Source organism: Lampetra fluviatilis, chromosome 3 (assembly GCF_964198595.1).
Source record: "Lampetra fluviatilis chromosome 3, kcLamFluv1.1, whole genome shotgun sequence".
Classification (NCBI taxonomy): Eukaryota; Metazoa; Chordata; class Hyperoartia; order Petromyzontiformes; family Petromyzontidae; genus Lampetra; species Lampetra fluviatilis.
In genome coordinates this window covers 8,830,356-8,843,821 of record NC_136277.1, presented here as the reverse complement: position 1 = coordinate 8,843,821, position 13,466 = coordinate 8,830,356, and the positions used below count along the sequence as shown (strand labels likewise).

The 13,466-nt window shown below is 42.8% G+C and overlaps 1 protein-coding gene across 1 annotated transcript; it reads left to right on the top strand.

Annotated features, from left to right (window-relative positions):
* The first annotated feature begins 208 nt into the window (after positions 1 to 208).
* LOC144948206 (uncharacterized) lies at positions 209 to 11,906 on the top strand. Its single transcript, XM_078877637.1, has 7 exons — positions 209 to 293; positions 1,887 to 1,964; positions 3,714 to 3,758; positions 3,871 to 3,948; positions 5,290 to 5,349; positions 11,596 to 11,682; positions 11,887 to 11,906. Exons 1-7 carry the CDS (start codon positions 209 to 211, stop codon positions 11,904 to 11,906), a joined length of 453 nt encoding a protein of 150 aa, XP_078733763.1.
* The last annotated feature ends 1,560 nt before the right edge of the window (positions 11,907 to 13,466 follow it).

Genomic DNA, 13,466 nt, shown 5'->3' with positions numbered 1-13,466 from the left:
GTAAACAAAAAGCCTGAATGGCAGGTGTAGACCAAGTGAGCCACTTGATGTGTCATCCTTATGTTATCCTGTGATTGATAATCACTTTGCACTGCCTCACAACTGGGCCATCATCCATTTGGAATTCCTGTATGCACTTCAAATCCGGTAAATGTTTAGTTGTTTATGTACTGACGATAACTGTGTTCCTTCACACTTCTGCGTGGCAATGGCAGTCTGCGAGGGGGACGAGTTTGATCAAGTGGACTTGTACTGCCTAATTAACTCACGCCAAAGTAATGACGCGCTCACAGGTAACAACAACTCGCTGCGATCCCTCCTCTGTTGCCATCAATACCTTCACTTGTCGTCGCCACTAACGCCGGTCATCATCACCGGGCATACTTGCGGGCAAGCTATCATTGACACGATCATAAACGTAGAGGTGCAACCCCACAATTGGTCGCTCGTGCCACTGCTGGCAGAAGGGTATCCGCTAGAGGGAGCTCCTCTACTGCAGTGTAATTTGACCTCCTCGTCGACACTGGCCAGACGTATTGGACGTGTACGTGAGGGGCAGGAGTGCCCAATCTTCACCCCAACCACACTAGACCTGCCGATTTACTCTGCTGTGCCCATTTATATTGTTGGGTGGACAGAGGTGGCGGTGAGGGGAGATTTTATAAACTTGCCCATGGTTTTAACTTTCATACCCACCGTGTTCATCATTGTCATCAACGGAGGCCTACAACCATCACAACAACCATCACCCCACTCGCGTTGGCAATCTGACGGTCATCATTACTCTGAGGAACATGTATCTTGATCCAGCAGTCTACTGCTGGATGAGGGTATTGCCACGGCCGTACGGGTCGTGAGGGTTAATTTACCATACTTCACCACACTGGTCAGTGCGTGGTAGCACGGGAGAGCAACGTGCGTGGGCACACAGACATACAATTCAACAATTAATTTTGTTGCAGTCTTCCGCTGCCCAGCACATGGACCCACAATGGTCTATAACATTTGTTGTATGTGTCTTGCTCTCCCATCCAAGCAACCATCCAGGTTCAACTCTGTTTACCTTCCGAGTTCTCATGGGATTAGTTATTACTCACATAGCCATATTACGATGTCCCTTGAATGTGCAGTATTAGCTTAGTCAATCGTAATGATTTCACAATATAGGTAAATACTAGAAACTTTTTTTTTTACATGTGCCACACCACTGAAAGTGGATATAATGTCTGGAAAAAATAAACTGGATCAGGAAAGGGGGGAGAGCAGAGAACGATTTGGAAATAAGAGGAAAATAATGAAAAATGGGACCATATGTCAGAAAAGATGAGGACAGGGAGGAAGTGGCTACATAAGGGCCTCGATGTTGCATGGGGCAGTGTCAGTTTTCATAGGGAGGTCGGGGGAGGAGTAACGTGATTTACGGGAGGCTTGAGCCGATTTACTTATACAAGGACTTCTCTACTTACGAACATTCGACTTACAAACTTTCAGAGATACGAACAAACCTACCCATATGTCCAGTTGCCTGTTCGGACCGAGAGTCGTAAGTTCAACCGCAGCGCAATAGATGGCGGTGGTGGCATCTACATCTGCAGAACATAAACAATCATTGGCATCTACATCTACAGGAGATTATACAACTTTTAAAGCCATTCCCCGTGTTCAGTGTACATTCCGTACAACATGTTTGGAATCGTCAGGAGTAAATTTGGACTTAGGAATAAATCGATTTCACGAAAAGACCTCTGGAACCTAACTCGTTCGTAAGTAGAGGAGTCCCTGTACATTTTTGTGTTTATGTGTAAATGAGAGTTGATACAATTGGGATCTGCGTGTCTGGTAGGTGCGGGAGGTTTTTCTGAGTCAATGCATCACTGTCCCCACAGCATGCAAGGGCAAGCGCTATGCGAGCGCCAGGAAGCAATGCTTTCAGAGTATCTACAAGAAGAAGATCGAGGCCATTGGTGAGAGCTGTGCTCGTAAATGCGTGGCTTCGAAAGATTGAGCCGGGTCCCCTGCAGATGTCCTGGAACTCGTTGATGCTGCGCTGGCTACCCTGTCTGTCCCTGTGGCTCGTCATTGATGTTGTTGATGTTCTTGATGTTGGTGCTGGGCCCTGATTGCCTCATTCCATGCTCTGCTCTCTCTCCTCTCTCTCATGTTATCCCTGCCCAATGCCCTGACTGCCTCCCCCCTGCCACTACCCACTTCTTCCCCAATTTAGTGATTTTCTTATATAAAGGATTTTTTGCTGCAATTGCATTTATTACAAGAGTAATCATGTTGTACTACAGTTGTAATAGATACATGTATTAACTAGTTTCGATTAGTACTGTGATAAATAATACCTCACAATTTTCAATGACACTGTGGCTTTAAAATAAATATATATATAAAAAATGGGCAACGTGTTAGAAAGACCACAAGGATAGAGTTACTAAGGGTAAGAGACTGCACTTAACACCATGGGGCCTGAGATTATATTTTGAGCAGTTTCTAAATTGGCATATGAATGGTTATGACGGAGTAACAGAAAGACCCTTCAATAATCGTCAGCATTACTCAACTAATTTATATTTAAAAGTAAATGTATTTAATGTTTCTGGGACATTGCATTGTGGATAGATGTGTCCTTGTAAAAACAACTCACATTTCACTTAGCAATTCATCCCTGGGCCCAATTACCATCACACTACTATTTAAACTAATCTATGCCTCGAGTCTCCTGGCTGGCTGCTGGCTGGGTTCTGTCCACCCCAACAATAACTCTGTTGTTAGTGGCTGCTTTGAGCCGTTGCCAACGAAGCTAGCTGGGTACTTGACGAAACAGGATTTTCCGTGGAGCAAATAATCATTGATATGAATTGAAACTGCAGAAAAAAATTCAGAAGACTAAATAACAATAATTGATACTGAAGAAGTGGGAGTAACTAATACAGTATACTGGCACAGTTGTTAAATAATGTTCTCTAAGGCTTCATTTGTGCTTTAATGTCATTATTTTGCCAAAATATTCTTAAAATCTTAGAGAATTTGAAAAAAATCTCAAAACATTATCTTCGCATTTTATTATTAGATAAAAAGCAGCTTAGTGCTCCGAGTAGAGGATTGTGCGAAGAATATGCACATGAGAGCTGTTTATTATTTACCATTGCAGAGAAATGAGTCCTCTACTAGTTTCAATCAAAACAAATTTAAGTGCCTTACATTACAGAGGCAGAGAAGTTTGAGAAATAAAATGTGAGGCACACCCAAAATGCTGACCGCTCAGCAATTTGGGCCTTTAGTGGACCTGTGTTTCCCAACTTTGGTAAAAATAAAAAAATCTATACTTGATGGCCCAAAAGTCATAACACATAGGGTTATTATATTTATTTTAACAAATCAGAACAGGGTTATTTCATGTATATTACTAAATGTTCAAACTGCATGAATTATTCTTTGAAATAAATGCAGGACTTTTTATAATTACAGCTGCCTTCTTTAGCATATCCGTAACTAAATAACAACGAATTGAACTCCCTTGTCTTTAGTGCATTTTATTTCCATTTTTTTAAGTAATCTGAAAAGGGGAGATGAAAAGTAAATATTCATAATCAATAGATACAATATTAACTTAAAGAATAAACAATTAAAATGTTTTGAACGGCAGTGTTAAAATAAATTCAATTGCCCTCACCTGCATCACTGTCCCACCTCTCTTCTCGTTCCAGCCAAGAAACAGCTGAACCTCCGCAGCATTCCTGACCGAGTGCTCGGTGAGCAGCATGCCAGCGAAACGCACTCGGACGCATTCTCCGCGCACATCGCAATGTCGTGTCGATCTCGTCCGCCCACTCTTAATACGTTGCGTCGTTTTGTCGTCCAAAGAGTGCGCGCTGGATAAATGTTACAAGAAGACAGAGGAGTGCCTTGAACCGTACCACCTGCAGTATGCTAAAGACCCAGGTGAACGTTCTACACTGTCGCAAATATTGGGGACTAATCCATGAATGGTAGGAAAGGAGTTTTCATTAACAGTTAATGAACAACAAATACACATTACATATAGTTTTTGTCTCTTTCTGCCAATGTGGCCATTTTATTTGAATTGAAAATTAGCAGAACACATTTTTTATCATAATTTTGTTTTTATTTTACCTGGTAAGGCCCACTGAGCTATATAGCTCTTTTTCAGAAGCGACCTGGATAAAAAAAATTATAACTCAACGAAGTATCTTATCATGTACAAATGTATAACAGCCAAATACTCAAAACGCATGTTTTTAAATGGTGAGGGAAAATTGGAGAACCTGGAGAAAATCAACATGTCGATGGGGGGAATATGCAAACTCCAAATATACAGGCGTAAGGGTCGGGTTTGAACCCACGACCTCCTGCATACCAGGCGAAGAAGTCAGGCGAAGAAGTCAGGCGAAGAAGTTAACATCTTGCCACTGTGGCACCTCATGATAGTGAAGGAGTTTTCACCAATATTTGGTGAAAAAATATGCATATACTTTTGGTCTCTTTCTATCAATTTGGCGTGGAGATGTTTGATGTTGTATTAAGAATATTGTTCAATCGAGAACCTGGTGACCCTGAGTTTGAGTCCCAATCACGGCTAACTTCATTGGCCAGCGATATCTGTTTAACCTGTCCTGGGTCTCCCCACACCCACCTTCACCAACCGACACTGGCCGGTTGGTGAAGGTGGGTGTGGTGAAGCCTCCATCCAGCAGTGGATGGACAAAGGGCTGTGAAAACACGGTATATATTGCAGAGTGGCCCAAACATCAGGACACTTAGGGTTATTTTATTTATTTTTGAAAATCACATTAGGTTATTTAATTTATTTAAACAAATGTTTAAATAAATTTACTTCCATTAACATTAATGCATGCATTCATTCTTTTTAAATGGATTTGGGACATTTTTAAAAGAGATTACAGCTTCCTTATTTAGCTTATATAAAAACGAATTGAACTCATTCGCCCTCAGTCCATCTTCTTACCATTTTTAAATGTCATCTGAAAAGGAAGATGAAAAATAGATATTAATAATGATGACAGATAAAATATTAACCTAAGGAATAAACAATAAAAATGTTCATTGCCAATATTAAAATAAATGTTTCCTGACTTTTGGACCACCCTGTATATATGCACGCCTACTATAATGCCCCAATGTTCAATATAATTAGCATTAGCCATTCCATTGGAATGCGATCTTTACCTTGCCATGCCCATAACTTTGTTGGTGGACTATAGGTGCTTTGTCATTGACTTCCACCCTGTTTTTTTTCTGCAGCCTCCTTGCGGGAGTTTCAGTTGGAACATTGTGCCTACGTCGCCAAGGACTTCCCCCATTGTGAGAACAGGGAGGAGCTCCCGTCCACTTATCTTCCTCTTCCTGCTGTGCTCCCATGGCCACAGGGCACCTTCCAGTCTTGTCTCCTCGTCCCCTGACACCATGAGAATAGCCTCTTAGAGCATTAGTACAAGCGTGGTTGGTATTGGCCCTGGTGCAGACAATGAAATGAGGCCCATGTTGAACTTCCCTCTTCAATTTAACACGTAGGCTTTCGCAACCAATATTATTGATAAAGGTTTTTGGGTTAGGTAGTGTAAGTATAAATGTGTCATTAATACGTTCTGCATATTTGCAGATAAACATAATCCATTATAATTTTCATAATTACAATTAACCCCCCTTCTAATCTTTGCACCTGATAGGCTCACAGTGATGACATCATCCTGGTCTATTTAAGACCAGAAGCAGGAAGACTTCTTCACAACGCCTGATGAAGCTGGTTGCAATCACCAGTGAAACATCGCACTCAATTGTAAATGTCGTGTGTTTACTCGCCATCACACTGATGTGCCGAAGTAGTGACTAATTGGCACGTTTTGTTTACGTGACAAACCTTACTAATTGGTTGTGTCAGGTGGAGAACGGTTAACGATACATTTATATTGCCTCCTCTGCATAGCCCGGTGCCTGCGTCGCTCTGTCACGTGGGACCCAGTGAAGCTGCACCACCTGCACACACCATAGCAAAGCCACTTTCTTCCAGTCTCCATTACAAATGTCACATTTATAGCAGTGAATCAGGAAACCAGACACATTAAAGGGGAAATGGCATTCCAAACTGTCCTACGCTTGAAACGTTTGTTTTTTGTAAGCCGTTGCAGCTGCAAGAGAGCTCCTTTAGTCTACATGTTGCACACTCGAGATGAAGGACGTGGGCAGGTGCTCCAAATCGAGGGCAAGCACATTTATTTATTGTGGTTCATATGAATCTTGGGAAGAACAGCACCGTCACTCTGTTAAATGCAACAGCGCGTGTTACACGCAGCAAATCTTCCGAGACGCCATTAACCATGTCGCTGGTTTACACGTGCGGTTATTCATTAACCCTTTCTCTTAAACCCAATTCTACTGCTGATAAACCATCTTTGTCTTTGACAATAACATTTGCACATCACTATTCGAATATTACTTTAATCCTAAGCTGTATGTCTATCTATACTATCCACTTCTATCGGTATCTTACACCCATTATATGTACTATATGTGTACAGTATACGTACTGTATATCACCATTGTACAGCTTACTACTTTACATGTGTTCTATGCTCAATAGCATTGCAAGTAGTCATACTCTGGGTACATGGGCATGGTTATAGACTAAACAGTATTAGAGTTAGAGAATTACAATGACAATAACTAATTACAGTGCATCATCCCTTTACAATGCACAGTGCTAAAACGCCTCTAATTGCATATATCACAAACGAACAATTCAAAGCCAAGCTTAAAGTCTAAAACAAGTCTAGAACAAATCTAGAACATTTATATAACGATCAAAAACAACCTTTGGGTCCTTTACCTGTAAAATGCAACAGCGCGTGTTACACGCAGCAAATCTTCCGAGACGCCATTAACCATGTGGCTGGTTTACACTTGCGGTTATTCATTAACCCTGCCAGCCACCTACAGGCCCGACTCAGACATTACATGCTGCTGTACACACATGCATTGATGCATTGCACAGCACATCAGGACTTTCACAGAACCACACTTTACTCACTTGCTGCACAAGGACACACTTAAAAGAGGGATCCATTCCTAATGTGCCACACTCTCCCCCACAGAATGAGTGTCGTCTCGACACTCCACCTTTCTCCTTGCAAACATTTTGCAGTCATTTTTCCTTAAACTGGTCATGAAAGGAGTTTATGAAATCGGGAACACAATTTCTCTAGGGATAATATCCCTTCCAAGATAGCGCCACTCCAGAAGCTCTCTATTTTGGGGTGAGCTCCCACTCTTTGTGCACGAAGAGATAGGAGCCCAAGCATTATATTATGCTTTTGGAATTACCAGACAATCTGGTATTATTAAACCATGCTTCACATTTTACTGACCAGAAATGGTTAGGATTCTTGTCCTAGTACCTGTCAAGATAAAATACTTTACAGCTTGTCAATGCCATGTGGAATTTACCTCTTAGGTACTTACTTATCGGCCTTCCAACATACTTGAAACCTTTTCCTCACCATTTTTTCTCCTCTTAGGCAATGAAACCTTCTTAACATATTAAACACAACACTAACAAACAAAAACATCTTAAACAACTAACAACTATATGACCACAGCTTATATCTTGTTTGGATCACGCATGTTGTAGGGCTTCTTCTTCACCGCCAGCTCCGTCGTCAGCAGGAACTTGATGATGGCGTAGTGGCCCATCTTGTTGCGCGTAGGTGTGGTCTTGCCCGGGTACTTGCGTTGCAGCTGCAGCCACAGCATGTGAGGCCTGCAGAACGTGGGGAATGTGTGCACCTTGCGGTGGCGCACTGCGTACACCCTGTGCAGCACCTTCTTGACCTTCTGCGCCTTGGCCCTCACCCCGCCCTTGGGCTGCGCCTCGGCCCCGCGGGCCTTGCTGCCCTCAGGATACCCCTTGCCTTTGACCCCCTTGGGCTTGTTTTGTCTCTCAAGTTCCAAACTGGCTGCTTCATTGACTTTTTCAATCAGCATCTCATCAGCGACATTGATGTCATTCAGATGGGGATTTATTTGGAATTTGATAGAGTCACTGAGCAATCCTGTGCCAATCGATCTCAGGAACTTCCTGTGTACCATATCTGGATTGTACTGGTCCTCAGCTCCTTTTTCTTTAGATGCAAATAATAGTCTGTCCTTTAATTCGATAGCTCTGAACAGAAAGTTATGTGCAGTTTCTCTTGGCTCCTGAGAGATGTTCATCAACTTCTGATAGAGATCAGATGTGCTTTCTTCTCTATAGTGTCCCTTCAAAATGGTTTTTAACTTGTAAATAGTCAAATCATTTTTTTATTTCTAGCATGTCCCTCAAATTTAGACCAGGACTGATTGCTCTGACTACTGCCTCAATGATGTCAGACTCGGCATGTCCCTTACGGATTCCTGTGTCGATCTGGTGCATCAGATTGGTGTACGATAACTTGTCTTTCTGCCCTCTTTCACCAATCTGCCCGCAGATCCTGAATTCTCTCCGTATTGTGACTTCCGGCACATTTCCTAGTCTGGCCACTCGTATGGGATTCAATGCTGCTGTAGTTTTTGTTCCACCTTCACTTGAGATTTTCTTTTCCTCAAGGGTTTTTCTGGATTCTTCTTGTGACTCTTGTATTTCACCATTCATATCTTCAGAAAGTTTTGATGGTTGCAGTGTTTGACGCTTTCCACTGCTATCTTTGTCTTTCTTCTGTATTGTTTCAATGAAAGACAGCAGGTTTTGAATATATGCACAGGCCTTATCATCTTCTTCTTGGTCTTCAACTTCATCAAGTACTCTTTCTGCCATACGAATCAAAGCCCGTCTGCTTTTATCTTCACCAGTTTCATCATCATTGAAACACTTCAAATATCTGCATGTTTCCATGAGCTGGGCTTTCTGCAGCTGATTCAAAGCAGTACTGGCCTTGTCCTGCAGCTGTTCCAGTGCCATGATGTGAAGACCGTTCAGATCTTTGTACGAATATCTTTATATATTCTGCCTTTACAGTTGCTTGGTCTGTCTCCTTGGAAGAGTTGATCCCCGTCAGTGAACTTTGGGAAACTCTCCTGCCTGGCTCGCCAAAATATGTTGCACACTCGAGATGAAGGACGTGGGCAGGTGCTCCAAATCGAGGGCAAGCACATTTATTTATTGTGGTTCATATGAATCTTGGGAAGAACAGCACCGTCACTCTGTAAAATGCAACAGCGCGTGTTACACGCAGCAAATCTTCCGAGACGCCATTAACCATGTAGCTGGTTTACACGTGCGGTTATTCATTAACCCTTTCTCTTAAACCCAATTCTACTGCTGATAAACCATCTTTGTCTTTGACAATCACATTTGCACATCACTATTCGAATATTACTTTAATCCTAAGCTGTATGTCTATCTATACCATCCACTTCTATCGGTATCTTACACCCATTATATGTACTGTATGTGTACAGTATACGTACTGTATATCACCATTGTACAGCTTACTACTTTACATGTGTTCTATGCTCAATAGCATTGCAAGTAGTCATACTCTGGGTACATGGGCATGGTTATAGACTAAACAGTATTAGAGTTAGAGAATTACAATGACAATAACTAATTACAGTGCGTCATCCCTTTACAATGCAGTGCTAAAACGCCTCTAATTGCATATATCACAAACGAACAATTCAAAGCCAAGCTTAAAGTCTAAAACAAGTCTAGAACAAATCTAGAACATTTATATAACGATCAAAAACAACCTTTGGGTCCTTTACCTGTAAAATGCAACAGCGCGTGTTACACGCAGCAAATCTTCCGAGACGCCATTAACCATGTGGCTGGTTTACACGTGCGGTTCTTCATTAACCCTGCCAGCCACCTACAGGCCCGACTCAGACATTACATGCTGCTGTACACACATGCATTGATGCATTGCACAGCACATCAGGACTTTCACAGAACCACACTTTACTCCCTTGCTGCACAAGGACACACTTGAAAGAGTGATCCATTCCTAATGTGCCACATACAGTACCGTAGTCAGTTGCTACCCTTGCATTAAAATTCCCCATGAAAAGTGGGCATTCATGCTGATGTTGTTTTAGGCTTGTCTAGGAAATAGCCTGTGTCCGAGTCTCCAGCCCTTTCCATTCAACCCAAGTCGCAATTATTGTCATGTATCTCTGAATCCCAGACATTTATGGTTCTGTGCTTGGCATTTATGTGTCGTGTGTATTATCCAACACTGTCACACTGTCGTCTTTGGTTCATCTTGAACTGTACCGGTTACTCTACCATTGCTTCGTCATGAAAACGTCATCTGCGGCAGTAGCCCCCCCCCCCCCCCCCCCCGAGTCCACTTCTCCCCAATGCTGGGTGCCTCAACACCTAACATGGATCTCGTTTGACCCAGTGTCATCCAAGTCGGTTTCATGATCAATAATCATCATCTCATTGTCCACTGGGCTGCAACCATTCATCCTCCTCGTGGGTAACCACTTGTGAGGCACCTTATCTCTGTTGCTTACAAGCAGACAACCTGGGTTTGCAATCGGAGTTTTCCCTCTTCCAGACAGATTTGACTTAACAGGCTAAGCGAGCTATATCTGCCCCGGTGTTCATTCAGAATTGCTTTTTCATAGAGCCCGTGCAGGTTTAGCCTTGGTGCGCGAGCGCCTGGTTATTGTCCGTCTGTGGGTAGGCCACGTATCAACCAGGGGGATTATGCACTCTGCCTCTGTTTGCAGCTCACAGAAGCTACAGCTGGGGGCCTACGAGGTAGCACTCACAGAAACTGGACGCATCATGCAGACCTGTGCATATTCATCCGCACGACCCAGCAGAGAATATTTTAGGAACCAAAAAATTAGTACCCTTTTTAAAGAAAAGTAGCAGTCCACACGTTCTTTGAACATGTCCTTCCCTCCACAGTTAGCCAGCCAGTCTTTTGTCTAATGTAGTATGATAGTGTGATAGCGTATCTCGTGCATTTGCGCGGCACCCAGAGCCGACCAGGGTGGAGGGTTTGGTGGGTGTAGGAGGGATGATGTCAGTGCGACGCACAAACTCAGCTCAATGCTGTGGGATGCAGTCACGTTCGCACGTGGACTTAGCCGTGCGCCAGCCAGACAGGAATCCAGGCAAATATGGTATGACGCCAGTCAGGTAAAATAAAATCCCACATTGTTTGAGAGACCTTGATATTTGAAAAGTTTGGCACAATTGTGGCAGCATATACATTTAATAATATTATCTGCAATCATCCAGGAAAGCCTCATTGAGTCTCAAGACTCTCTTTCACAAGGGTCCTGCATTGGGATGTTTTGCCAATCTATTAAGGGTTGTCTGTCTTTATGTGGGAGGACACGGGAGAAACCCCACGCAGATGAGGTGACAAGACTCAACGCTTCGCAATGTGAGCTGAATCTATTTCTGTCCTGCCATCTCCTCGTTACCTCGCTACCCCCATGCCTATAACACTCATTAAAATCCTAACTAGGCTAAAATCTGCTCCGCTTCCAAGTTCCGAAGAGATCGGGCACATTTGAGAGGTTTTGTTTGCTTGTACGTTTTGTGTGTGACCTCAGACTGTGAGACCATGGAATGCACCAAGGAAGTGGATGCTTGTGGAACGCTGAATCGGAATGTGATAGAAGAGGAGAACGGGACTGACGGTGAGTTACACACCATATTGCACGGAATTGCTTGCCAGCTTAAAGTAAAGAATACATGCAGCCATGGTGTAACGCTTAGTGTACTGGACTTGCAGTTCAAAGGTCGCTGGTTCAATTCGATATCTCGGCAATGCAGGAGTTGAAACAATGGGAACGTTTCTTAAACCTCATCACCTCTATCCACAAGAGGTTGTCGATCGGCAGGTCGCGAGTCGGTGGGGTAAAGTTCAAATACACCGGCCTCTTCCAAGATGTCTGACCAGTATGGAAGGGTAGGCCACACATAACTTCCAGAGGGGATCTATAGAGCGTCTTCTGGTGGAGGCCCTTCCGCCAGCAGCGACAGTAACTATGGCAAGTCCTTTATTTACATTGGGGATACGTCCATGGAAAACGCGACGTTGGGAAAAAGGCGTAAACTGAAAACCTACTTCACCATTGACTTAATGACATAAGTTTAACCCATAGGCTTTCGCGACCAATAATATTCATAAGTTATTTTTGGGGTTTTTTCGTTGCATATAATGTGTTCATATCGCCTTGCGGCCACTAGACATACTAACATTCACCGCAATGTAAAGCAAAAAAACAAAAATGTATTACTAAAATCGAATCGTGCCTCCTTGAATCATGACAACTGGTTTGGATCATTCTACCCCTATAATTCCATAGTGGATGGTTGAATTTACATCATTGTCAACTTGTGCCATCTGCCCTACTATCAATGTGACAGACCTTTTGACATTGTTATCAAGAGATGACTACTTTGAGCCAGTGCCATGGATCAGAAACCCAAAAATGTGATATAATTAATGCCCTCAGCACATTTTTATCAAGCCAACAATACCTTGTATTCTAGCGACTTGAGTTGGCCACATTTATCCCATAATTCGAGTTGAAAGAGAACTCAAGTTGGATCTTTAACAAAGTTGTGTTTTCCATGATTTACCGAGTTATGACAAGAGTTGGGCAGGTCAGCCAGTTCAGTAAAAAAAATTCGGGTAAGGGCCATTGAGCTTAAGAAGCTCGTTTTCAATGGCGACGCGGCCAATGGTCGATAGTGCCAAGCACGTTACATATGAATGGAGAATTTGCAAAAGCAGGGACATTTTATAAACATGGCTAATTAACAACCTGAACTATGGACAATGGGAGTCAAGCTATCCATCCACAATAACAGTCAGCATAACACTCGCGAGTGACAAATGTTATCCATGAATACTTCTGAGCAAAGACTTTCCCACACATAGCTTAGTGTAAAAGGGCAAACTAAATTTGCTGACGATAGGTTAATTGTAAAGGTTAAATGTTAAATTAAATGTAAAGTAAAATATTCCCGCCAGCTACAATATTTTTTTATCATAACATTTGGTGCTGTATTTCCACTTGGGCCGATTTTTGACGCGGGGAATGTCAGCATTCGCACGTAGCAAAATTACATGCAGTTGAGAAAAAAATATGGATACGCGACTGCCAGGATGGCAACTTAAGTTTCGTGGTTCACAGTCTACCAGCTGTACAGTGCACTGTGTGTGTTGTGTCTCACCGGGTGCAGTGGGTCTCATTGCTGGTGTTGTGGGTGGACTGCTGGTGGCCATCATCGCGGTGGCCTGCGTTGTGCTGTTCATCAAGAAACGAAGCCAGAGCCGTAAGTGCATGCTCATTTGCACCAGACTCTTTGCTGCATCTTATGTTTATAATAGCGTCATTTCAGTGAGACCTGTCTATTAGCCATTCTTTCCTATTGTATGTGCCGTAGAATCAATTAAAAAATGCTTTATCTA

Coding starts and splice junctions, on each gene's coding strand:
- LOC144948206 (XM_078877637.1), top strand. CDS start 209: ATGGCAGTCTGCGAGGGGGACGAGTTTGATCAAGTGGACTTGTACTGC. Junction 5,350..11,595: donor CGCCAAGGACTTCCCCCATT/GTGAGAACAGGG, acceptor GTGTGACCTCAG/ACTGTGAGACCATGGAATGC. Junction 11,683..11,886: donor AGAGGAGAACGGGACTGACG/GTGAGTTACACA, acceptor GTCGATCGGCAG/GTCGCGAGTCGGTGGGGTAA.